The sequence below is a fragment of the Macrotis lagotis genome, chromosome 5 (genome assembly GCF_037893015.1).
Source record: "Macrotis lagotis isolate mMagLag1 chromosome 5, bilby.v1.9.chrom.fasta, whole genome shotgun sequence".
In the NCBI taxonomy this organism is placed as follows: Eukaryota; Metazoa; Chordata; class Mammalia; order Peramelemorphia; family Peramelidae; genus Macrotis; species Macrotis lagotis.
In genome coordinates this window covers 244,367,107-244,395,001 of record NC_133662.1, presented here as the reverse complement: position 1 = coordinate 244,395,001, position 27,895 = coordinate 244,367,107, and the positions used below count along the sequence as shown (strand labels likewise).

Below are 27,895 nucleotides of genomic sequence, written 5' to 3'. Positions count from 1 at the left end.
AATCAAAAGATGACTTTAGTCAGATTTTGTACCTATAATTATGAGCTGATGTCAAAACAATTAATTATGATTCAACCAGCTATACATTCATGGGCAGGCTTAAGGAAAGTCTATGTACACTCTGTCTCTTATATGTTCTCCTCTCTGGGTAAAAACTGCAGCTCAATGATGAATTTGTTTCCTCTATACCTTACCATGCATGGTTCTGATGCACTCAAAACCTTGGAAGTCCCATAGTTTAATGGTCATATCAGCAGAACAGGAAGCCAAAAGCTTGCCACTATGGTCAAAGGAAATATCCTGTACAGAGTCTGTGTGTCCTTTGAGGGTTCGTTCGAAATCTCCAGTTTCATAATCCCACACCTGACAAATGAACAGAAAATTGGTTAACACCAGCTCATCACTTCTCAGACTCTACTCTTATATTTGCACTCAGCAGGCCAGTCTGACACCTTATTGAATAATTAATTGAACAAAGGACAAAGGATGACAGTTCTAGAAAATCATAAGGCTACAGAAAAAAAATGTTATAGCATCAAAAGTGAAAACTACTCTTACTTATGATGACTAAAATATATGTCAAAAATATTTACAGACATATTCCCTTTGAAATGTACCAATTTTGGAGATCAGCAATTATATGACCAAACAATACTAAAATGAAGAAACCATTTTTTAAAAGTAATTTTTCCAAAAGAACACAAAATTAGATAGCAAAAATCTTACTATGCCTGGCACTCAATGATGAGTCCTGATAGGTGATAAAATTCTGATATAAATTGCCATATTAGAGTTTAACCTTCAAACATTGTCCATTGTTATCCTCCCTGATATTTCCCTTAAACTGTGTAAAAGCCAATCCTAGGAAATTGAAGAATTGAAATAAGTGTTTAAAAAAATGCATCCAATTGTTCCTGGCAAAGACATTGCTCCAGTTCAGATAGTTACAAATCTCTAGTCACTCCTGGGCAAAAACATTCATCCTTTGCTAACTGTCATTATTATTTAATGACTACTCAATTTTCACCTCTTCAATAAGATTAGAGCTTTATTATCACAAAACCACTAAGACAACATAGGGTTTTTCATTCCTGAAAACAAAGGAAAAACTGAATTCAGACGTTCGTTCTTTAAGTACCTAATAGAAAACATTTTAAAGACCGAAAAGAAACATGCTGTAATCCTATAACACAATTAGCCTTAATATACTCCTTAAAAATTATAAGGCATTAGTTTTTAAATATTAATTCCTTTTTGATTCATTTTATTTTTCAAAAAAAAAAAATAAAATCTTAGTTTAAATGCATAACAGTATAAACCATCGTTTTCTCTCTTCATGCAAAGTTAATAATAAAACTGGAAATTGTTTTAAATCAGATTTTCCTGTTTTTAAAGTATCCCAAGGTGTTTTTTTTATTCCTCCTCTTCCCCTAATTTGATGAAAGATGTACTTTTTGCATAGCAAACGTCACTTAAATACTTCACCTAATACTATTTGCTCACATTTTCCACTGTCTCAAAAAATGCTTTGCATTTTCCTCAAAAGGCTGAGATAATACCATCATAGGATGTCAGAAATGAAAGCTGTATAATTCAACCTACACCTACCTGTTCCAGGATCCACTAGATATGAGACATTTCTTAAAGTAATTTCTCTAAAAGAACATGAGATAGACAGTAAAGATCTTATTACACTTAGCACTCAATAACATCTTGAGTTTTTCTAGATGGTCAAAGTCTTACAAATTGCAACATTATAACTTTAAGCATTGTGCTCTCGACATATTACTTGTGCATGACAAGCAATCAGCTTATAAAGTTGATCTTTAATGTTCACTTCTAGATATAATATTCTTGAATTCTAGAATATATCTCTGATGATATAGTTATGTAATATCACTGACTAGCACAAAAAGCTGAAACTAAAGAGGCCAAAACAGGGCTAGAAAAAATGAGTAATTTTATTAATATAAATGTATCGTATTTCAGTACATTTCCATTTAAGTGATTCATCTTGTTTTTGACTAAAAGATAAAAATATTAATTATACTGAGTAAAGGCCATGAGAAATACAGAATCACTTTAATCTTTTCACAGGAATATTTTTAGGTGAAAATTAAAATATAAAATGTAAGTATGCAAAATCCACAAAAGCTCTTCTCTGAAAGGTGTGCTTATAAAAATCCTTTTAAATATATCAATAGCCACCTACTATATAAAAGGAAGCAATAGTATCCTATTCTTTATAAATATTCATTGATTTGCTAACAATTTCAACAACAACCATATTTAAGATTTCTAAACCATGTTAAAACCATTTAGCCCTCCCCTCCATTTTAAAGGTGGGAAAATTTGGGGTGAGAAGTTTGGAGAGCTCATTTGGGCTTGCAAAAGTGTGGAGTGTCCATGAAACAAATGAACATCCAAGTCTCCTGACTTCTACTGAGGTCCTTTTAATTAAAAAAAAAAAAACATTTTTTTTCCATTATTATTCCCTATCTGACAGATGAGAAAACTTGAGATACAGAGTAAATAACATGTTATTTAAAGGCATATTAGTCTAGTAATATTTTCATATACCCTTTTCATTAGCTTCCCCTTCTCTCCATGACTAGAAACTTTTTCAAGCACAGCTAGTTCAAACCGGCTCTTGAAAGCCAATTAACTAAATTTATAATGTGAACATATGATCACTGAAAAGCAGCAAATGGTACAAAATCAGGACTGGATTCTTTATTTTAGCGACTGCTTAAATTTACTAAGCTTGAAGGGCCAATTATTAAATGTTCCTAGCAAACATTCACCACTGTCTAGATTCTAGAACCACCTATTACAGACTATGTGAACTTCTCAGTGTCCTGCCTTATAGGTGTGCTGAGAAGTCAAAAACACCTGAATCCCAGATTTTATAGAGAAGGAACCTGGACTCTAGACTGTCATGAAAACACAATGCCTGAAGAATAAGAACTTTTCTGGTTTCAGATTCTGATCCACTTACCCAGTTACAAAAATTTAACAGAGCATCTTTCCCTCCCCCTCATTTCTAAATCCTGTCCCAAGTGGGTACTGAGCTCTTAAAAATAATCAACCCCCCCAAAACAACAAATAAGACCCCCCCCAAAAAAAACAAAATGAAGGGGAAAAAACCCCACTTACCTTTATTGTAGCATCCTCAGAAGCAGAGACCATAACACTGAAAACTGGGTGAAAAATGACACGAGTGACCGGACTCCTATGTCCACTCAATGAGTACTTTTCTGGAGGTCGAGGAATCCATTCTTTTGGGTCTCGTTTCTGACCAAGAGGTCCACCTGACGTAAATTCTTCCTTTGCTTCATTTAGCTTTGATTCTAATTCCATAACCTTGAAATGAAACAGAAGAGTTATTTCCAGATTTGTTTAAATTAAGTTGAATTTTAAAACTATCATTCAACATCTGAAAAAAAAAAACACTTAATGGCTACAGATACATACAACTCAGCAAATACATAAGAACTGTTTTTGGTTGACAGCTCTTGTACTAAGTGCATTTTGTTTTTCAGCCCTTCTATCAATGACCAGGGTATTTGTAAAAATTCAACTGTTTATATACAAAACTTTTCTTTCCATAGTTAACCTAAAACTTATTTTTCTCTATTCCCCCCCCAAAAAATCCCTTAAGTCTTGTGATCAAATCCCCAATATGATGAAAGTCTAATTTTCCATACAACTATACACATTACCTATCTCAGATTCAGAAAGGAATTCAGTTTCCTTTCTTCTCAAACATGACATCCTCTCTGACATGTTGGCCAAGATGCAGAAGTCTTGGGGCCTCTCTAAGCAAGAGCAATGCTGATTCCAGTTCCCTGATAATTCCTCCACACTCCCTCTTTCCTTATTTACATCAGATAGTGGTTTTATTGAATATCTTTGTTCCAAGGATGCCTTTCCCCCTCCCTTCTCAACCTAGCTCTGCATCACTGCTATGTTCTCACCCTTTCAAATCAGGGTCCCATTCAATCTATATATTATGGACAGAGTATCACAGGAAGACAAAAGTCTGTCAAGTACATTTTTGATTAAATGTTTTTAGAACTTCAAGAAAAAACTTGATTTACACACTCAAAAGGACCAGCATTCATGATAGGATTTAGAAGTACAATATATTAGGGCACATCCCTAAGTCAAAGAAAAGGATAGTCATCTTTTCAAGGAGAGAATAAGGCACATAAACCTGTTAAAAAAATTTTTTCTTTAGGTTTTTTAAACTTTATTTTTTTATTTTATTTTTTATAAATCTGTTAAATTAAGACATTTCTAATGACTGCAGATAACAAACACAGAATTTTTTTTCTGACAAATTCAGAAAAGTTACCTTCTTTTGTAATCTGATAACTGATGTCCATTTTTTTTCCAAAAGGCCAGCATATTTCTTGTCTAACTCTTCATTCTGAAGGGAAGAAAAAAGGGGGGTTTTAAAAAAACCTTCCTTTTGCTTCTCTTTGCTTTGCCTTGCCCTAGGCTTCCTTCCCAAACACATTCCTTCCCCTGACTCAAAGAACTTTCCCAGTTAGAAAAATGCAAACAAGGAAAAAACAAAGACTAGCAGATAGCTCAGATAGGTCCAGCCTGCCTGGCCAGTGCATAAAGGACATCACACCCTTAGGCCTCCACCTTTATATTCAGCCCCATCTTTCTAACTTTCCATCTGGCCTTGGCCCTTCCCATTTCAGGCACAATCACTATGTACAGAGCCCTGCAGGTTCTGGTGACTTTCCTTTGTTACGTTTGCTCCTATTTGCTTGGCACATCCCCACACTGCAGTGCGCTGCAGGCTGATCCCTATCACTGGGCCTTGGCTTTATTTTCAATCTATTCTCACACAAAGCACAGCTATGAAGGCTCTGTCTATCTGGGATGTGTCTTTCTATCTTCAGCAGTGGCAGCTCTGGTCCTTCTGCTTTCCACAAGAATGGGTGGACCAATTCTAACATCCACCAAAAGGATGTTTATGGGCCTCATTCTGTGTTTCTGACTGGGAAAGCCTGCAAAGAATGCAGGCCTTCTTTTACTGTAAGATAAATGGAGTTCATAGTGAGAAAAGAGAACATACCATATCTAATTCAGCTTCTTTTTTAAAAACTGAATATGCCTCTTCATAGCCATTTGAACGAAGATAATCTGCTATAGCTCGATTTCTAAAATGAAAACAAAAATATTTAATAACCAAACATCATCATTATTTTGAAGTATTTAATGTTGCTACAGACTATTTAATAAACATTAAAAACAATTCTTACAAATTTCCTTGTTTCCAAACTACTAAAATGAAAAAAAAAACCCAGTATTTTGCAAAGGGGGGGGAAAAAACTTCATAGTGCTTAAGAGACTCAGTCTATGCTGTGACATATTAACAGTTTATTTCCTAAATGTCTTAAAAGCTCTAAATTCTCACTGTGTTTCTTAGAATAAAGTTCATGTTGCTCAATCTGACACTGAAGGACTGCTACAATATGGGTCTCATACCTACCTTTCCAGCCTTAACTCCTAATATTTCTTCTCAAAATTCTACATCTTAAGCTAAATTATCTATTTGCCATTCTAAAAATATTTTCCTATGTTTTCCTATCCATATGCCCATGATTTTTCATCTACTCTGAATTCCCTGCTCTCCATCTTTGCCTATCAAAATTGTATCAATTTTTTCAGGTCTAGCTCAAATTACATTTTTTCTATCATAAAACTTTTCCTAATACTCAACCTCCTTTTCCCAAAGACATAGGCTACCTTTCCTTCCTCCTCCTCCTCCTCAATTATTTTATTGCAGAATTTTAAAGAAGAAACTTTAGACCTTATGGGGCAGGGTAAAAAGGAAAGAAAGAATGAAATCATAAGTATTTCTTAAGAATCCCGAGTGCTACATGCATACCATTATTACCTCATTTGATCCTCACAATAACTCTGGGAGGTGAGTGCTACTATGACCCCCAATTTACAATTGTGGAAACTGAGGCAGAGATTCAGTGACTTGCTCAAAGTCACACAATTAGGAAGTGCCTGAGGCCAATTCTGAACCAGGTCTTCCTAACTCCAGGTCAACATTTTGCACCACTTCTAGGCTCTAATAGCCACCATGAAGTTATACAGGCTAACTTCCACTTCTTTACGAACAAGGTGACTAGAATTCAGGGATAGAAGCTAGGATTTAGCTTGTTAGAATATCAGAGTTGGAAGGGATCCAAGGAGCCACCCAGTCTAAGAATCTCTTCTAAAATTTTCCTTAACAATAAAGTACATCCTGAAGACCTCCAGTAATAGAAAACTCACCCATTCTATCTTTAAATAATTTTCAACATTAACGATCTTTTTATTGTAATTGAAGCAAAATTTGGCCTCCATCTATCTAAAGACAGTTCACTTCTCACTATCACTGAGACTTTTCTTCTGTGGGCTAATTATCTCCAGTTCTCTGGATGGGCTAACTTAAAAAAGTCCTTAACAACAGCCTTCCTAAAAGGGAAGCCTATCTAACCAGGAAAGAGTATGATTCTAACTTTCCTTGTTACAGACTCTAGGCCTCTTTTAATATGCAGCCTTTGAAAGAATTAGTTTTTTTGTCTACTTCATCACAGTGCTGACTCATTAAACTGACGCTCAATAATAATCCCCATACTTTCACACAAGCTGCTCTTTGGTTATAGCTGCCCCACCCCCCATTTTAAAATAATGTAACAATAACTGGAACCCAACTTTACTTTTATTAAAATCAGTCTACTGTTCTAGACTATCAAGGTCTTTTGGATCCTGATTCTGTCATTCAGCATACAACTACTCTTGTCACCTTCCTGTTCATACAAAATTTGATTAATATGCTTTTCATACTTTCATCTAAGTCAAAGATCAAATAAAGGCCCAAAGACTCTGACTCTATACCAAAGACATGCCTCATGGCTGACTATGACCAATCACCATCTTTTTGATTCCCATCACTCACCAGTTCCAAATCCATTTAACAACGTCCAGCACAGATCTAGCTTATTCACATGTACATCATGTCACTAAATCGTATTTTTGGAAATATGGGCTCGAGAATTTTTCTAGGACTTGAAGTCATTCAATTTCTTTATGAACAATGTTTGTGAAAGTTGTACTTAAAACTTTCAAGGTCATCAGACACAATCTCCTAATCAATGAAGAACTCATTCTATTATATCCAGCCTCTGATTAAATACCTCTAAATACACAGGAATGAACTAATTCCCAGGGCTATCAAAGGCAATTTTTATACATTCAAAGACACTTCTACCCAAAAGCCCTTTTAAATGACATGAGAGTCAATTCATCTTAACTGCTATTCTTCTGATCTAAACATAAACAATTCCATTAACCATTCCTCAAAGAATATGGTTAAGTTCTTGTGGTATATTTGGCATTGTAAAAGATAAATCTGGTGGTTGTAAAAGGTATGCTAAATGACCACTGTGACTAATTAGGAATAAATTATTGTAATAATCCAGAAATCAAGGAATAATGATTTGGATGGGGGTAATGGCAGTATAAGTAAATCTAAAACATTTTCAAGGTTAGTTTTATAGTGTGTACTTTTCTTTGATGTTTAAAGTATTATTTTCTCTTTAAAACACTTATTAAAAGGTTGTTGCCTTAATATTTCTCTTCCTACTTCAATACATCAAAGAAATGTTATTTAATTTGTAGAGATACATTACACTCTCTATGGATTGCACATAACAATCATTTCTCCAATTCAAAAATATTTTCATCTGAATTCTACAGAACAGATCCATCCCCAAATCTCAGAATTTCCAAACAGAAAAAAAATACTTTGAACAAAAAATAAGAAAATCTCAATTACATACTAGAGTCATGAGAATAGGCAACATCTAACTCCTACCTCTAAAGATACTAAATATCTCCATCCTCAATTCTGTAGCTGCACTTTCATATCCACTACACAACTTTTATTTGATCCTTATAGCAATCCTCTAAGGAAGGAAGGAAAAGTTATGTCCGTACAAGAAGAGGATCTCTGAGGTCCCTGTCAACTCTACTATCCTAGAATTCTTTTCATCTCCAGTTGACAAATGAGAAAACTCAGGCTCAGAAAAGGTGCCTGACTTGCCTAAAATCCCCAGGTAAGGTTTTACTGTAGTCAAGAACCATTACCCACAACTCGTGATTCTCAGATTGACAATTCACATGTGATCTGATATATAAAATATTTAAACAATTGTAAAGGGAGTTACATTCACAACATAGCTTCATACCTAGGCCACTACCTGGAATGGGCTGCCTTGGATAGGTAGTGAGTTTCCCCCTCATTGGAGGTCTTCAAACAAAGGCTGGAGACTGCTTGTCCGTTATGATGTAGAGGGAATTCTTTTTCAGGTATGGGTTGGACTAGATGGCCACTGAGGTCCCTTCCAACTCTGAAAATCTGTGATTCTGTGAATTGGATATGCTTAGGCTGAAGAAAAAAAAACTTAGGGGACAGAATAGAGGGCTTCAAGTATTTTAAGGATTGTTACATTAGATTTATTCTACTAGATTCCAAAGGGCAAATCTAGGAATACTGGGTAGAAATTAGAGAAGCTTCCTGTTCTTTAAGAGATAGTCATTCACAAGTGGAACAGGAGGCCATAGGAGGTAGTTGTGGGGTCCCCAGAATATGAGATTTTTGAGTAGTCTGATAATCTCGTCACCCAGAAGTGATAAAGGGATGCTTAGGCTATTTATACATTATTCTGGGTTATATATTATATATAGAATGTACATTATAGATCAGAGTTTCTGGGTTTCTGTTCAACTCAGATTCTCCAAAGTTACCTATAACTGCAGTTTCTGAAGAGATCGTAATGATGATGATAGAAAGAAAATACTTTTATGACCAAATTGAATCTAACTTGGACATATAACACCATTAAATCAATACTTATGTATGCTGAAAGGGTTGGGGGATATGGTGGCCATTTACCTGATATTAGAGATATGAAACAGTGCTACAGTCAAGGCTAAGGATCGGGAAACGCACAAGGCTGACTTACCTCTTGCATCTCCAAGCAGCCTAGCATGGCACAATTATAGAATATAAAGCACTAATTAAAATCATTCATTTTTCATCAAACTGGAGAACTAGTTGGTACAGTGAAGAGAATGGCAAGACCTGGAGTCATAAAGACCCGGGTTCAAATGTGACCTCAGACACTGACTGGATGACTTAAGTACCATTTGCCTCCATTTTCTTGTCTATAAAATGGGAATATAATCACACCTATCTCCTAAGGCTATTGTGAAGATAAAATAAGGTATCTTTGAAGTGCTCATGATAATGCCTGGCACAGAATATTATATAAAAGTTAGCTGATATTACATTACTTTCATTATTAATTTAACAACCAACATAAAGGTACTAGGGTGCTTACTATCATTCCTAGAGAAGCCAAATCTGTAAGCTTCACAGCATCATAAATTTAGAGCGGGAAGGAATCTTGAAGGTCATTTGAGTCCATTTTACAGATGAAGAGTAAGGAACTCCCTATAGTCATACAATTAGCTGGAACAGGATTTGAACTGGAATATCTCTGTCTGTCTGTCTGTCTCTCTCAGAGAACAGCAGAGTAGAGGGGATCTTGGATGATGACTTTGGACAAAATCCTTAGTTTTTTCCATCTCTAAGAAGAGAGTTGGACTTGATCTCTCCAGTTTTCTCCAGGTCTATTCTGCTACTAGGATTCCTAGTGATGATCAAAGGGAAATCCCTGAGTGCTGTATCTACAACTGCTCTGACCCTGAGGAGCAGCATTGACAACAACGAGCTTCCTAAGCAAAGGCAAAAGAATGAATACCAAAGACAGAAATCCTGATAATGACATTACTTCAGTCTTAAGGTTAAAAGAAGCCTACACTCATGAAATTCCATGTTAAGTTATTTTAACAGAAAATTTCTTCTCCCTCTGCTCCTGAATTTAATAAAAACTACATGACGATAATATTCTAGGTCACATTAATCATTTCTCTTTTCATCATTTTGTTTTTCTCAGTGAAATTTTAGCAGAGGAAAAATTAGCCAGAAAATATTCCTTTCTCTCTTAGCACTCAAGTTTTATATAAATGTGTCTTATTATAGGGGACTAAAACTAAAGAAAGTTACCTTTTGTATGCTTTTAATATTTAAATTAAAATGTTCTGCTTTTAAAATAAGTCTCATCTATTCTCTAAAAAAAAAAAAAACAAAAACCAAAAAACTGAGACCACCTTCTATGATCTTCCTTTTTTGTCCTTGATGCCAGACCTCAAATATCTCTTACCTATATTCTCTTCCTATATTGGTGTCCCTGAGGAAAAGGGACTCTTTTCCTTTCCAAAGTCTCAATTTCCTCATCTGTATAATAAAGAGTTTGGATTGGATTTGTCCAATTTAGCTCTAAATCTATGATCTTTTCCCCCTGAACTCCCCTTGTCACTGCCTTTTTTTTTAAGGTTTTTGCAAGGCAAATGGGGTTAAGTGGCTTGCCCAAGGCCACACAGCTAGGTAATTATTAAGTGTTTGAGACCAGATTTGAACCCAAGTATGCCTGACTCCAGGGCCAGTGCTTTATCCACTGCGCCACCTAGCCACCCCTGTCACTGCCTTCTTTTAAGTTGAATCTGACTCCCACCTTCAATCTCTCCCTTTCCCATAAGTCTCTCCTATATCGTAATAGCCCAAGGCTCTGCTTTAACATACTGTATGCCCAAAGCCAGAACCTTCTATCTCTGCAAAACTACTACAAGGAAGAATGAATCCTCTCCATATACTACTTTTAATTACTGAACCTGCTCTCTTCATCCTTTACCAAGGATCTCATTGACTATATTCTAATGGTCTTTTCTTACTCCTCATCTTCCTTGACTGCTGTTGTATTGATTCACTAGCTATTGATTCATACCTGACTTCCTTTCTACGTGACCCCCACCCCCCATTTCTAAAACATTTCATTCTTTAATTAAATAGAAACAGTCTTAGCTCTGGGGTCAGAGGACATGGGTTCAAATTTTGGCTCTGTTCCTAACTAAGTGACCTCTACTGAATAAAGTGCTTTCCCTCTCCAAGCCACCAATTCTCTCCAGTGTAAAACAAAGGGGTTGGATCAGTCTGAGGTCACTTCCAACTCTTAACACCTAATCCAAGAATTTACCCCCTTCTAATTCCCTCATTTGCCCATCTCCTGTTCCCACAACTTGAATCTATTCTTAAACCTGTCTCCTTCCCTTTCCACTCTCTTCCTTAGTCATCCTATAGGACCCTATCTTAATGCAAATGACCCCCTCCCTCAAGTTACAATTGTGGAACTAATCTTGCTCATGAGTTCAAATTCTATATTTGACATTTTTAACCTACATGGTCTAGAGTGAGTCAACTACTGTCTACTAGAACCTCAGTTTCCTAATATGAAGGACTTGGACTAGACGGGCCTTTAGTTCATCCATTTCAGTCTTATATCCATGATACCAAGAGTCACCAAAGCATCAAAAAAATCTCCTTACAGATACCATGCCACATCCTGGTCTCTTCTTTTAAAGAAATGACAGAAGGGGCAGCTAGGTGGCGCATTGGATAGAGCACCAGCCCTGGAGTCAAGAGGACTCAAATCCAGCCTCAGACACTAATTACCTAGCTCTGTGACTTTGGGCAAGTCACTTAACCCCATTGTCTTGCAAAAAAAAAAAAAAAAAAAAAACCCAAAAATGACAGAAAACAAAATTAACAGTGGTTAGAATTATGACTAATCAATCCAAAAGTATTTATTAAGCACGATTATGTTCCAGGAGTGGTAGATGATGAAGAGACAATCACATAAGACAGCTTCTGGCTTCAGGTCTGTATTTTAATAGGGGATGGGGGTAAGGGGTGGTAAAACATGTTCCCAGACAAGTAGAAATAGGTTATTTACAAAATAAATACAAAGTGATAATTGGAAGATAGCAAGAAGATGATAAGTCAATGACAACTGGGAGGGGGGAGGGGGGCACTCAGGAAAAAACCTCTTGAAGGAGGTAGTACTAAGGCTTGCAGAAAGACAAAAGTTTCAAATGACTTTTGACTAAACTGGAGGAAAAAGGAAGAGCAGCTTAAGCCCAGGGAAAGTCTGTACAAAGGCCAAAGATGGGACAAGTGTTCAAAAGCAACTGGAAAGTATGGATATTATAGGGAATAATATGTAGTCAGGCTAAAAAGATAAGACTATGCAAATTATTTTGTTATATTGAATCTGCATAATAAATAGGAATTATTAGTTGATTTTACTTTAAAACTATCTTCTTTGTTTTTTTAATCATTGTTCCAAAGAAAGATTTAATGAATAAGAAAATATTTAGAAATATATAATCATCAAGGGACGGCTAGGTGGCGCAGTAGATAAAGCACTGGCCCTGGAGTCAGGAGCACCTGAGTTCAAATCCCGTCTCAGACAATAATTACCTAGCTGTGTGGCCTTGGGCAAGCCACCTTAACCCCATCTGCCTTGCAAAAAAAAAAAAAAAAAAAAAAAAAAATATATATATATATATATATATATATAAATCATAATAGATGTAAACAATACTGTCCCTACTCCCTTTGGATAAATTCCCCATTATCTCTAGGATCAAAAAGAAACTCCTCTGATTGAGACTTAAACCCTTCAGTCTGGTCCCAATATATCTCTATGATTCCCTTTCACACATTCTCTGCTACATTCAAGTTGGTCTTCTGCTCCACTCTCTAATCATAGTCCATCATAAATCTCAATACCTTTTCAAGTATTATTTCCCCTTTTCAGTTCTGCTTCCTACAATCCTCAGTTTCCTCTAAATTTCAATTCAAAAGTCATCCCCCCACACAGTCCTTCTCAATCTCTCCAGTTGCTAGTGTATCCCTCCCCCCAAAATACTTTGTCTATAATTATATGCTTAGCATACTGTTTGTTGATTAATGATTCAGCATGCTGAAATTTTTTTCTGTCATTTTTTTGAAAAAAGGCTAGAAACAAAGTACAGCACTATTTCTCTAAGGAGACTTTTTTGCACTATGAATTGAGCAGTAATATTTAAAACGGAATAGGAAATTAACAAGCATTTTAAAGTGTTTTAGTCAATCTGTGCACAAAGATGTAGGCGCTCTGACGCACAAGAGGTAGAACTGAGTCTGGAAGTAGAACAGACAACATTAAATCAATGCAATCTACTGTTTATTACCTTTAGACAACTTCATTATTTCACCTTTGTTTTCCAAACTGCATTTCAAAAAAAATTTTAAGCTGTCTTGAGTCTCATTTAAGCTGTCTCATTTTCACAATTTTGCAATGTCCTTTATGTTTCATTATGACACAAGTGATGGTGAGAAGTTCCACACTAGTGAGTTGTTGTTGTTGTTTTATATAAACAATAAAGGCAAGATATTTCTCCCACCAGGAATGTATTTCTATTATTGATAACAGCAAAATCTTACCAGTGTTTATAAATTAAAAAAAAAATAACATTCTGTTTACACTTAACACTATTAAAGACCACAAACCAGAGAATGATTGGTCATTCTGCTTATTAATCAAATAATCTGATTAAATACATTTTTGCATTTTATAGTATTTCAATATCACTCACAAAGAAATTTTAAGATAAGTCTGTCTAGCAGATGAACCAGTTTTTACTATATAAGCAAATTTTGAAAAATTCCTTGCAAGACTTTGTAAGAAAGGCTAAAATCTAAAAAGTAAAACTTATAAAATGGTAGAATGTACAATTTGAAACTTCCTTACACATAATTAAATTAATTTGTTTTGGTAGTTTTTGTAGTTTACAAATATAAACACTTTCTTTAATTGCTGACTGGTTTTGGAGCTTCTGAGAAGTCATTGTTGCAGTCTAGCGTACAACTTACTAGCTGTTGTAACCCTGGGCAAGTCACTCAATCTGTTTGTCTCCGTTTCCCCATCAGGAAAAGGCAAACCACTCCAGTATCTTTGTCAAGAGTACCTCAAATGGGTTCACAAAGGGGTGAACCATGACTGAAATGACTGAACAACAAACAATACTTTTCACTTCACATTTCATGTCATATACTTTTGGAATTTATTGAATGCAAAAGCATATTCTTGACTGAATCTTAATGGAAAATTTATGGTAAAATCTGAATGACACATTTGATAAGAAGGTATAGAAAAGTAAATGCAAAGATCCAATTATATTCAAAGTACAGTGCTAAAATGACCCATATATCAACAATATTCCATTTTCATCTAAAACAGGTCTACAAAGTCCATTGTAGTCAGAAATATTAAATTATATATATGGCCCTTGACTATGTTTTGGTTGGGCAATGTGGCCTAGAAGAGCTAAAAGGTTGAACACCCATGATCTAAAAGATATTATAAAAAAGCAATAGTTTGTGACAGAAGATTCCCTTTTGTCTGTTATGTCAGACATTAAAATCATCACTTAATAATAATTTGGAATCCTATTTAATAGTGATCACGCAAAGAACATACTCACTACTCTACCATGTACCATGCACAAAATTAATTATTAAATGTTAAAGAAATCAATGTATTGCTTGTAGGCTTAATAATAAAAACCATGCAACCCCACCCCCAAATTTCAAAAGCTACTGTTTTGACTTTGTGCCTCTGAGTTGCTCAAGTTTAGCATTGAGGAATTAGAAAAACTAAGCTCCCCCTTCCCTCATTTAACTTGGAAAATAATTTCATTACTATTTCTTAATTTCTAGGGACACTTTAGGGCAGCCAGAGGGCACAGGATAAAGCACTGGCCTTGGAGTCAGGAGGACAAGAGTTCAAATCCAATCTCAGATATTTACTAGCTGTGTGACCTAAGGTAAGTCACCTAACCCTGATTGCCTCCCATCCAAAGCCATCTCCAGTTGTCCCAATTCATATCTGGCCACTGGACCCAGATGGCTCCCAAGGAGAAAGTGAAGCTGGGGACTCAAGCACAGCCCACCTCGCTCAAATCCAATTCATTGGAGTGTCATGGCATTATTTCTCAGACGTCATGGCATTATTTCTCTGATGTCATGGTCTTCTTTGAGAATGAAGGACAACATTATTATAAAATTAAAATACTTGTGTTCAATCCTTTTGATTCTAAAGTTTAAACAATAAATACTTGTATTAGAAAAACATTTAAACTTGAAATAGATTCATACATTACTACTATAAAATGAAAGAGATGGTCCTAAGTTAGAGGTGTCAATCATCCTATTGGCCACATGTGGCCTATAATACTCTCAAAGTGCAGCTGAACCAGATTAAAAAGTAATTGGGAAATAACTTAAGAAAATAAATAAAAATACAATAAAGCATAGTTAATATCAAATCTTAAAACTGTCAATGTGTAGTTCACAGGGACCCTTTTGTATGGATAAGTGGTTCCCATATCTATATGAGTTTCATACTACTGGTCTAAATGATATTGAAGAAATTTCACAACACTAAATCCAACCAGTTCCATTTATCCCTCTGTACAATACACACTGGGATTTCTGATTCAGATAGATAGAAATTAAAACAAACTTTGCCTACTGAAGGTCAACCTAAATCATCTTATGAAAAACAAGAAATGTTCCTATAACATCTGTCACAACTTCTCTCTTATAATATACCTTAGGGATGTTCAACTTTACTTTGAAAAGTTTTTATTGAAACAGAAGACAATATATTTTGATTTGCCATTTTAGTGAAAGCTCTACAGTTTCTTTTACTAAAGTATTTAATAAACCTACAGCAGGCTGCATAAATTTGCATTGCCAGGCCTGATGTACACTTTACCAAAACTTTTACATTCTAACTAATCTAACCTACTAGATACAACTTGCTCATTCATGCCTTTACTGTTAATCTATGCCTTCTACTTCATGAAATATTTTATACCTAACACTACCAACTATGTCTGTCTTTTATTTTTCATTTTTTTTTTTTTAGGTTTTTGCAAGGCAAGTGGAGTTAAGTGGCTTGCCCAAGGCCACACAGCTAGGTAATTATTAAAGTGTCTGAGACCGGATTTGAACCCAGGTACTCCTGACTCCAGGGCCGGTGCTCTATCCACTACGCCACCTAGCCACCCCTATGTTTGTCTTTTAAATAATGTTTTAATTTGAAGCATATCATTAGCCAGGGGGTGGCTAGGTGGCGTAGTGGATAGAGCACCGGCCCTGGAGTCAGGAGTACCTGGGTTCAAATCCGGTCTCAGACACTTAATAATTACTTAGCTGCGTGGCCTTGGGCACACATCCCATTTGCCTTGCAAAAACCTAAAAAAAAAAACAAAAAAAACCCCCCAACTATATGAATGAAGTATTATTAAAATTAAACTAGAACCAAATGTACAGAAAATGTGAGATCTGTCCTTCCTTTTAATTCTTCTACATACAACCCCTAGCAGATAGACTATGATGATGACGAATGGAAGGTGAAACTATCAGGTGGATGAGAAAATCAAGTCGGAAACAAAATCAAGTTCAAGCCCTGGGAAGGGTTTGACCAATGTATGCATGTGTTAGATGGGGGGGGGGGGGGTTAAGGGGGGGGGGCAGCCTCCCCCCCACACACAGATTTTTAGTTTGAGAAACATCCCTGGTCAGTCCATTCACTGCCATTCATCTAGTGGCAGAGCAGGCCTGCTAATTGATGACCGTGTATGTGTAAACCTATGAGGACAGTAACCCAGCATAGCCATCTGTCTCATCATTTAGATTGCAAAATTACTATTTGTTTGAAAATGCTTAAGAGCTTCTAAGAATTCTTCACATGAACAATAAGCTACTTTCTATTGCAAAGTTTACCTAGTTGGCAACTGATAGCTCCCTAGCCTGGCCACAAAAGTCTTAACAGTAAGCCCACATATCATATAGAAACCAGTTAGACACAGAAGAAGTCTAAGAGTCAAGGTACTATCTATACAGACTATTTTTGAGCAATATGGTTTCTAGAAATTCCTCCCTATCCCATACAGAGACAGCTCTCATCATTCTACCTCATATAGTACCTACTTTGTGTCAATGTTTTACAAATATAATCTTATTGGAATCTCACAACATCCCTAGAAGGGAGGTGTTAACATTACCCTCATTTTACAGATGAACAAACAGGTAGACAAGGCTTAAGTGATTCACCAGGGTCACAGTGTTATAAAGTGTCTGTGATCAAATCTCCAGCCCCAGAATGCTGTCATCTACTTCACCTCTTAGCTGCTGAGTCCATTTGAGGGATAGCAGGCTAAGAAACAAGATGAGCTGGATCAAGTAATCTCAGCCAAGTCTTCCACATCTACCTAGGCCTTTTTGTCTTCTTTATAGTCATAAATAATGCCTGCCATAGGCAAATCCTGCTTTGCAACTTTAAAATGTTATCTGTTTATTATCCTCAAGAAAATTAAAAACCAGTCCTTGCTAGATTAAAAAGCAGGTGTTGAAACCATAACTGGGTTGCTAAGATTTACTTTTGGAATAACTTACTAGTAACAAGTAACTTCTAAATATTTACTACATTTTAGTGCTAGAAGCAACCTTAGAGATCATTGAGCTCAACCCATCTTGTTACCCATCTTGTTTTACAGATGAGGAAATTGAGGCCAAAAGAAATTAAGTGACTTGCCCAGGTGCTCCTGATTCTGAAAACTGAGTTCTACCCACTGATAACCTTGCTGGTTTTTAATTCCAATGAAATTACCATCTTGCCTAGGAATGAGAAGAAAAAGCTATTCCATGACAAGAAAACACTTAGCAACCTGTCCTTTTATCACTTCCACTCAGAAAACCAAAAAAAGCAAAACAAAAGTGAATAAAAATAGACATTACAACAGATTCTCCAACTAATAGTTAATGCTTTACGTTGACCAACTTTTGCTTCTGTCAAAACACTATGAAATCTAAATGTTTTTGATATTTTAAAACAAAAAATTTTGACCAAAAATGATCAATATTCTTATGAACTTCCTTGACTCTAGAAGCCAAGTTCTATTATACAACATCAAACAAAAAATTAGACTTTTTGTTAGATAATTATGTTTTAAATTAAGTCTACCACAGATCAACAAAAATAGCCCCATATATATGCATACATCTAAAAGTACTTTCAATAAAAACTACTGGTCCTAATTTCAGTCAGAATACATTAGAATAGGAGTTACGAAATTATTGTATGAAAAATACTATTTAAGGATCTTCACAATGATATTCATATGCTCAAGATAATATTTAAAATTTTTTTTCTTGAAAGTTGAGGTCACCAAAGAATAACAACCCATTAGGACATTAGGAATAAGTTCCCGGAAATTATTTCAATTGACCTTTAAAATTAACATGCTCCTTCAAGTACAGAGCCGAATGATTATTCCTCAATGGACTGTATTGTGTTCTTTATACAAAACTCAACTAACTTCAAATTTTGTATTTAGAAGTACAAATTTGGCAGTATACCTACCACTTGTAAATCTTAGGTGGCTTCTAATATGGCAAATCCCTAAAACATAACTTGTGATGAGCTTAGAAAATGTAGGCTTCTTGAGGGATAGGATTTTTGGCATTTGAAGAACATTTGAAGAAATAATTAACGCCAGAAACAATGTCCATTTATTTTCATCCCTAATTGGACTATAACAAGGGTATCCAGAAGATGTGATTTTAACAAGGAACAAAATAGTATGATCTCTGCATGACCAAGAAATTATTAAAAATAAAAATTAAATAAAACCAAAAGTATCTTTGGTTACTTTTCTCACTACGGAATTGTGGTCTTCCTAAAATGGTACAACTACCAAGCAACTAATCTCATGAATTGTACTCTCCTTGAATCTGTTTATAAATTAGGAAATTATTTTAGACTAGCTTAAATTAGAATAATTAAACACCACCAGATATAAAATTCAGTGATCCTTAATTTTCTCACTGATGAAATATGGTAATCATTAAGTTCCCCTGATAAATAATCAGTATCTGACCAATGAGTGACTGTGTCTATATTAACTTAAGAATCCCCCAAATCTCTATCTCCCCCCTTTATACTTAATTCTTGGATCCATCATTGTGAGAATATATAATTACTTCTTAACAGTTAAGGGGTATATACCACCTAAGCACAGCTTCAAGGAAAAAAAAGAAACAGGAGGGATGGGGAGAAAAGACCTTTTGTACATTGGTCCAAACTGCTCTATCTACCCAAAAGAATCATTAAGAATGAGAACTGTCAAAAGCAGTGAAATCACTTTCTATTTTCATTATTATCAACAACAGATAAAAGATGAATCATATAAAACATTAAAGCATTTTGAGGAGAAATTATTACAAATTAAATAATCTAATGAAGATTTGGGATTAAAAAACTCAAGTTACTTAACTATGCTATTAATGACATTAACTTGTTAACATTTTAATTATAAACATCCATATATAAAGTTCATAACAAAGGTTCAAACTTATAAGCTAGATTTTTATCAAGATTTACAAACCATTCCATTATTATTAACTAAATTCATGCTAGTGCTTCCTGTACAACATTTGAAACCAATGATGTTTTTGAATAGTTACATATACATTCTATTTTATTTTGCCTCTTACAAAATAATATGGAGATGTTTGATTTTGAAAGTCCAAATGTAACTTACAGTTCGTCTCGTTGTCTCTGTGACAGCACCATTGTGGCGGTGGTATCAAGTTTTCTGATACAGCAGCAACTGCCTCCCTTCTTCAGGAAATCAGAAAGCTTTACAATCCCTGAATCGGCAATCAAATATGCCACAGAGTGGCGTCCACTATTAGAAAAATAGTTCTTCACAGATGAGATCCAAGAGGTAACCAGGAGACATTCAACAAGGAAGATTCATTACACCTAAAAGGAAAAGGGAAAAACACATTTTAGGTCAAAGCAGTATTTCACTTCATTTGATACTATTACTCATACTGCCTCCTTGACATATTGGTTCCAATTTTAAATGTTTCAATTTGTAATGTGTGGTCTCTCCAGACTATAATAGTCTTTAACCTCCTTCATTCTACCACAGACAAGGATATGGTAGGACCATAAACAGGAAAGAAATCTACTTTTTTTTTTTACCTATATTGATGATTTCAGGGGCAACTAGATGTCACAGTGGATAAAGTGCCTGGCCTAGAGTCAGAAAGACTCATTTGAATTCAAATCTGGCCTCAGACACTTACCAGCCAAGTGACTCTGGACAAGTCACTTCATCTTGTTTGCCTCATTTCCTCATCTGTAAAAATGAGGTAAAAAAAAAAGAAATGGCAAACCCTTCCAGTGTCTTTGCTAAGAAAATTCCAAATAAGATTATGAAAAGTCAGGCATGACTGAAAAGTGACTTCAAAATAGATAAAATCAGTCAAACATCATATTCTTTAAGCTTCATTTTCAGTTTCCTCAATTGTCAATGAAATTAAACTGCATAATAGTTGTCATTTATAATTCTGAAATTCTGTGATTTAATCTTTTAAGTACACATTAAGAACAGATAAGAATATTATATGTAATGGGGATGTCTTCCCAATCAGATCAGGGGTGACAAGGATGCCCATTATGACCACTATTATTCAATATTTGATACTAGAAATGCTAGCTATAACAAGAAAAATAAACTGAAGGAATTGGAATAGGCAATGAGGAAACAAAAGCTTTAATTCTTTGAGATAATATATAAATGGTATATTTAGAGCATCCCAGAGAATCAATTAAAAAACAAGCTGAAATAACATTAGCAAAAATTAAAATAAATACATAAGCTACCAACATTTACATTATTACCAACAAAGTCCAGCAGCAAAAGATAGAAAGAGAAATTCCATTTAAAATAATTTCAAACAATCTAAAAATTATTTTAGTTCACCTGCCAAGATAAACCAGGAACTATATGAATACAATTATAAAACACTTTTACACGCAAAGTCAGATCTAAATAACTGAAGAAATATCAATTACTTGTGGATAGACTGAGCTAAGGTAATTAAATGGCAATTCTACCCAACATTGTAAAGAAAATGACAATTTTATCTAAAATAATTTACTTGTTCAGTACAATACCAATAATACCAAAACATTATTTTAAAGAACTAGAAAAAATATAAAATTCATCTTGAAGAAGAAAAGGTCAAGAATTATCAAGTGAAATGAATGGAAAAAAATGAAAGGTGGCAAAAGCAGTATCACATCTCAAAACTGTGAAACCAAAGCAATCTGATTCTGGCTAAATAACAAGAGCAGAGGATCAGGGGACACAATACACAATAGTAAATGACCATAGCAATCTGGTGTGTCATAAACCCAAAGATCCAAGATTTTGGAATAAGACCTCAAAATATGAGAAAAATTACAGGGAAAACTGAAAAGCAATTTAGCAGAAACTAGATATATAGACCAACATCTTCTAGAGTATACAAAGATAAAGTCAAAATGACTGCAGGAGGAGCATGGAACAATCAAACTCATTTATTACGGAATAATTTGTGACCAAAATAAAGAATACTGTGAGATTCAAGCTATATAATTATGGCTACATTAAATTTAAAAGATTTTGCACAAAATCAACACCAAGATAGAAGGAAAGCAGAAAAGTGGGGGGGAATTTTGCAGCAAGTATCTCTGAACTAAGTCAAATTTTTAAAAATATAAGTCATTTTTCAGAAGAAGAAATCAGAACTATCTAAAGTCATATTGAAAAACTGAAGTCTAGTGACTAGATTAGAGAAATGCAAATAAAAATTCTGAGGCACTTATTCACTCCTATCAGATTAGTGAAAATGATAAACATTGGAGGGTATGTGGGAAAATGTGGACAAATGCATTGATAGTGGGAGTTGTGAACTAATTCAATCATATATATATATATATATATGTTTATAAAGCTAAAAAACCACGTGTACTCTTTACTCCACAATACTATTTTTTTTTTAGGTTTTTTTGCAAGGCAAATGGGGTTAAGTGGCTTGCCCAAGGCCACACAGCTAGGTAATTATTAAGTATCTGAGGCCGGTATCTCAGGTACTCCTGACTCCAGGGCCGGTGCTCTATCCACTGTGCCACCTAGCTGCCCCTACTCCACAATACTATTACAAATTTTGTATCCCAAAGGAATCAAAGAATTGGAACTTGAGGGGATGCCCATCAATTGGGGAATGGCTAAACAAGTTGTGGTATAAGATTGTGATGGAACTTACTGTGCTTTAAAAAATGAAGATCAAGACAATTTCATGAAATCCTGGAAAGGTTTATATGAACTGATGCAAAGTCAGGTGAACAGAAACAAGAGGATATTGGGCATAGCAACATCAAAACTTTACATTGATCAAGTGTTAATAACTTAACTATTATCAATAAAATTATTCAATCGTTTCAGTCTTATCTGACTCTTTGTGACCCCATTTGGGGTTTTCTTGGCAGAGATAGTGGAATAGTTTGCCATTGTCCCAGGGTCACAAAGCTAATAAGTATCTAAGGTCATGTTTGAACTCAGGAAGGTTAAGTCTTCCTGACTCCTAGTATTCCATCCACTTTGCCAGCTATTCTCAGAATTACAATGATCCAAGGCATCACCAAAGGACTTAAGATGAAAAAATATTCTACATCTAGAAAAAAGAACAGATAAACTCTGAATGTGAATTAAATCATACTTTAAAAACCTTAAATTTCCTGTTGGGGTGGGGTGTATTGCAACATGGCTAATATAGAAACATTTTGCATGCCAGCATGTATCTAATCTATATCAAACTATGATTTGTCAAGGAGGGGAGAGGAAAAATTTGGAATTCAAAGTTTTAAAATATATATATATATATATATATATATATATATATATATATATATATATATATATATATATAATTGGTAAAAATGCAAGCGTCTTCATTCTATCAATAAATTAATATGGTTGCTCTATTTTGGGTTGCATATATAAAAAGTTAGGAATTTCACATTTTAACTCTCAAGAAACATTTCCTATCAAATATGACAACGTCTTTAGAAACAATAATTTGGAATCATGCAGAAGTACCTGAACAAGACTCTTACAACACTTCCAGATAGTTATTTGAAGACCCCCAGCTAAGGGGAATACCATAAATCACAATGTAAACCCTTGTACTTTTGGACTCAGTTGTTAGGAAGGCAGCCAAGTGGTACAGTGGATAGAGCACCAGGCTGAGAAAAACCTGAATTCAAATCTGACTCTGCTACTTATTAGTTGTGTGACCCAGGCAAGTCACTTAACTCCTTTTGCCTCAATTTCTCATTTCTAAAATGGGGACCCTGGAGAAGGAAATGGCAAACCAATCCAGCATATCTGCCAGGAAAACATTTTGTTCATGGGATCAGATAAGAGTTCACACCTGACCGACTGAACAACAATGTTAGAAGATCACCCAAACATCAAGCCCTTCATCTATCTACTTCTATTCCAATCTAAATCCTTTATTTTTACAGATGAAAATCGAAAATCCATGAAATGACTCAATTCAATACCTGCTTTGTGTCAGGCACAGTGCTGAGTCCTGGAAGTCCTTGCCCTCAAAGAGCTAACATTATATAGGGAGAGTCAATATGTCCATATAGAATCCATAGAGGAACATGCAAGGGCAGAGCACAAGGCTGAGAATCAGTAAGACCCAGGTTCAAGTTTTATCTGACACATACTGGTTGTGATCCTGGGGCAAGTTACTTAAACTCAGTGCCCCAGGCAATTCTATGACTGGAAGAGAACTTCCTGGCTGTAAAATCCCTCCACTGATAAAAATCGAAGATCTAATTTAAAAAGCAAACAAAAAAATCCACAACATCAAGAAAACACACACACACACACATAAGTTCTAAAAGGGAGGGTATATCATTCACATAGAAGGTGGTACTTGAGCTGAATTTGGAAGAAAACCAGGAATTTCAAGAGGTCAAGGTGATAAAGGTAAACTTTCCAGAATTGAGAGAAAGTCAGTGCAAAAACATGGAGTCAGGAAATGGATCACTGGATGTGAGGATAAAGCAGGTCAGTAAGGAAGACTGTTTGGATATATTATATGTGAGATGTTTTGGGGACATTCAGACACAAATGTATAAAAAAGCAGTTCATGTGAGATGATGATAGCAGGTTCAATTTTCTTGAAATAGTTGTGGGATAGAAGTATCAGAAAGTAGAGAGGGTTGAATGTGAAATAAGAAGAGGATTACTGCCCAATAGCCTTAAATTTTCTCTGGAAAGGATGAGGCTAGGTTCTCAGCCAAGAAGACGAAGAGGAATACTGTCAAAGATTTGAGAAGTGAAGCAATCAATGATGTACCTGTGATATCAAAATAAAAGGTGCAGAGAAAAGACAAAGTTTAAAGCCAATTTTTCACCCTGAAATCTATACCTCTCCCTAAACCTTTACTATTGAACATACTAGTTCCTTTGCCATATCTAATACATGTCTGAAATGAAACTCATGATCTTTCCCTTAAAACCAACCCCTATTCTGAACTTCCTTATTTCTATTGATGGCATTTACCATCATTCCATAAATATTCTCAATTCCACTTCAACCCATATACCCAATTAGTTGCCAAGTCTCATGCATCTTCTCTGTCATCATACTAGTTCTGGCCTTCATCACCTCTTGCTTTACACCACATCAGATAACTCTTCTCAATATTTCAGGGGGCCAAAAATCCAAACACTCTTCAAACTTTGGCCTCCAACCTTCTTTTCCAATCACATCATAAATTTATTACCTTTCATGCCCACTTAGCTCAGCTGAATGTGTTTTCTTGTTCTTCACATACAATACTCTCCCCAAACAGATAAGGAATAATTAAAATACACTCTGACCTTTACCTTCCAGAATCCCTATTTTCCTTCAAAACTCAGTTCAAGCATCACTTTTCAAATTTTTTAAATTTAATTATTTAAGGCAATGGGGTTAAGTGACTCGCTCAAGGTCACACAGCTAGGCAATTATTAAGTGTCTGAGGCCATATTTGAACACAGGTCCTCCTGACTCTGGGGCCGGTGCTTTCTTCACTGCGCCACCTAGCTGCCCCTCAAGCATCACTTTTACACAAGGTATTTTCTAGTCTTAGCTCTTAATGCTGCCTGCTGTCACTATTCTGTAATTTAAAGTATGTTTCTATATCCTGAAGAGATTATGAAAAATGGTAAAAACATCACTTGTACAAAAATATTCACAGCAGCCCTTTTCTGGTGGAAAAGAATTGGTAATTAAGTCAAATAATCAAAAGTTGGTCATTTTTAAGGGGAGATATTTTCTCCCTTTTTGAACATTAGTATATAAGTAGTTTGGGGTAACAATAGCATTTTAAAAAGTGGTTAATAAGCATACCTTAAAAATTTTTAATTTTTTGTTTATAAAAGATTTTATTTTGAATTTTGCAATTTTCCCCTTAATCTTGCTTCCCTCCCGTCCACCCCCCACAGAAGGTAGTCTGTTAAGTTTTACATTGTTTCCGTGGTATACAATGATCTAAGTTAATGTGATGAGAGAGAAATCTTATCCTTAAGGAAGAAAAATAAAATATGAGATAGCAAAATTACAAAGTAAAATAATAGTTTTGTTTTTTTTTAATTAAAGGTAATATCTTTGTTCAAACTCCATAATTCTTTCTTTGGATACAGATGGTATTCTCCATCACAGATAACCCAAAATTATGCCTGATTGTTGCACTGATGGAATGAGCAAGTAAGGTTGCTCCTCACTCCCATGTTGCTGTTAGGGTGTGCAGTGTTCTTCTGGTTCTGCTCTTCTCACTCAGCATCAGTTCATGCAAATCCTTCCAGGTTTCCCTAAATTCCCATCCCTCCTGGTTTCTAATAGAACAATAGTGTTCCATCACACACACACACACACACACACACACACACACACACACACACAAAGTTTATTAAGCCATTCTCCAACTGAAGGACATTGACTTAATCTCTGGCTATGGGTGGTATTTTCCATCCCAAAACTTAAAAGTTTATTATTATGTCACCGGAAAAAAAGCAAAAAATTTCAAATTCACTATTAGAATAATCCATTTACTTTACTGTACTTATCAAAAACTCTTATCAACTTTTGGTTCTCATATTTAGAGCCTAAAATATTTTGATTTTTCCAACTTTAGAAAAATATCTATTAAACTACTCAAATATCTTTGTACAGAATTTAATTGAAAATCAATGGAAAAACTTAAAAAAAAATCTTATGGTGAAGAATAAAGAGTTGTACCTTTGGTTTTATTAAAATCAATTAAGTTAGAGGTATGAAAGAAAACCAACTCAATGTATAGATTATGTGAGCTATAAAAATTAACATAAAATCTTAAGTTTTAAGTAGAAAAGATGCTATTTTCTGGCACTGTAGAAAGAACAAAGTACAGCAGGAGTGGCTAATTTACCTTACATATCTTAGTCCTTCAGAAGACAAAGGAAGGTCGAGGAGGCACAAAAGATTAAAAATAGAAAGGGACAAACTGAATTAAGGTAAATCAGATAAGAACTAGACACTCAATAGTGAAGGCAGGTAAGCTTTCACCTGTATACATCACCACCCTTAAATGAATAGTCAAGATATATTGTATACCACTGCAACAATAAAATAAAGTTAAACACTATGCCCTGAATTAGATTTAGGCAGTAAATAGCTTGTATTCCAAAGGATATAAAATGAACTCACTCTCTACTGGCATTCTAGGCAGACACACAATCCCAAAGGAAATGTTGAAGCTTAGATGAGACAAAACTCTGGTAACCCCTTAAATGGACATTTTAATATCACAACTTATTTACAACAATCAGTCCACTGAGTCAAGATTTTTGCTTCTGCCAATGCTCTGCCTAACCTGAAAGTAACATAGGGCAAGAAAACCTGCACTAACCTAAGAGGTAAATGATGAGTTTCCCTCAGGAAAAGAATCTTTCTCTTTTTTTTAATTGATATTTTATTTTTCAAATTACATGTTATGCAAGTTTTTCAACATTCAACCATATGCATATGCATATGCACATTAAGTTACATAATTTCCTTCCACCCTTCCCTTCCCACCCCCCTCCCCTCAATGGCAAACACTCTGGTAAACATTGTACATGTACATTTGTGTTTAACATGTTTACAGAGTAGTCATTTTCTGTATGAAGAATTGGGATTAAGGGAAAAGAAAGAAAACCATGAGACAGAAAACAAACATAAGAGAAATTTTAAAAAGTGAACATAGTGTTCGATTCAGATTCTGTAGGATTTTTTGCTTTGTTTTTTTCTTCCTCTGGATGGGGACAGGATTGTCCATAGTCAGCTCTCTAAACTGCTTAGAGAAGCTGAATCCATCAACCTTCAGTAATCTTTCAAAATGTTATAATTATCTTTTGATTTGTTTCCAACACCCAAAATAGTCCTCATCGCCAACACAATGAAAAGCAGGAAAACCCTCTTTGACAGCCTCCAGCTACTTTACTTATAAAAGGTGATGATTGAATTAAGGAGAGGGTATCCCCTACCCTTTGAAGAATTTGTGTTAAGAAGTGTAAAGATGGAGATTAGACAGGGATCTTTTATTTCAAAGGCTGCAAAGTCTTCATCATCAGAAGATGCTACTAAGTCACATTCTCTTTTACTGTCCTTTCAATCTAGGTTCCACTTCCCATTGTGGTACCCAAATTTCTTTCACAAAGGGCACCAATGACAAGAGAGGGATAGGTTGTTTTTATACATGGCCCATGTATTGATCTATTTTGCTAGGCTATACTTTTTCAAAGGAAGGCTTTTGGAGTACTATGAGTACTGAGATGCCATCAGTAACACATTAAAAAATTCACAGAAGGAAAAAAAATTAAGAAGGCGGCACAAAGTAGTAATTTTGTTACTACCTTTGTTAAATTTAATATATATTTTGTTTTT

The 27,895-nt window shown here is 35.0% G+C and overlaps 1 protein-coding gene across 3 annotated transcripts in view; it reads right to left on the bottom strand.

The window, feature by feature from the left end:
- Positions 1-27,895, bottom strand: part of PAFAH1B1 (platelet activating factor acetylhydrolase 1b regulatory subunit 1) — a 74,670-nt gene that overhangs the window by 11,522 nt on the left and 35,253 nt on the right. For all 3 annotated transcript variants that reach the window (XM_074189219.1, XM_074189222.1, XM_074189221.1), the window contains exons 2-6: positions 19,636-19,859; positions 5,096-5,180; positions 4,358-4,432; positions 3,157-3,363; positions 195-363 (exon numbers count right to left, since the gene is read on the bottom strand). In XM_074189219.1, coding sequence (XP_074045320.1) covers positions 195-363; positions 3,157-3,363; positions 4,358-4,432; positions 5,096-5,180; positions 19,636-19,667 — 568 coding nt within the window. In that variant the 5' untranslated portion in view covers positions 19,668-19,859. The remainder of the gene's footprint in view (positions 1-194; positions 364-3,156; positions 3,364-4,357; positions 4,433-5,095; positions 5,181-19,635; positions 19,860-27,895) is intronic.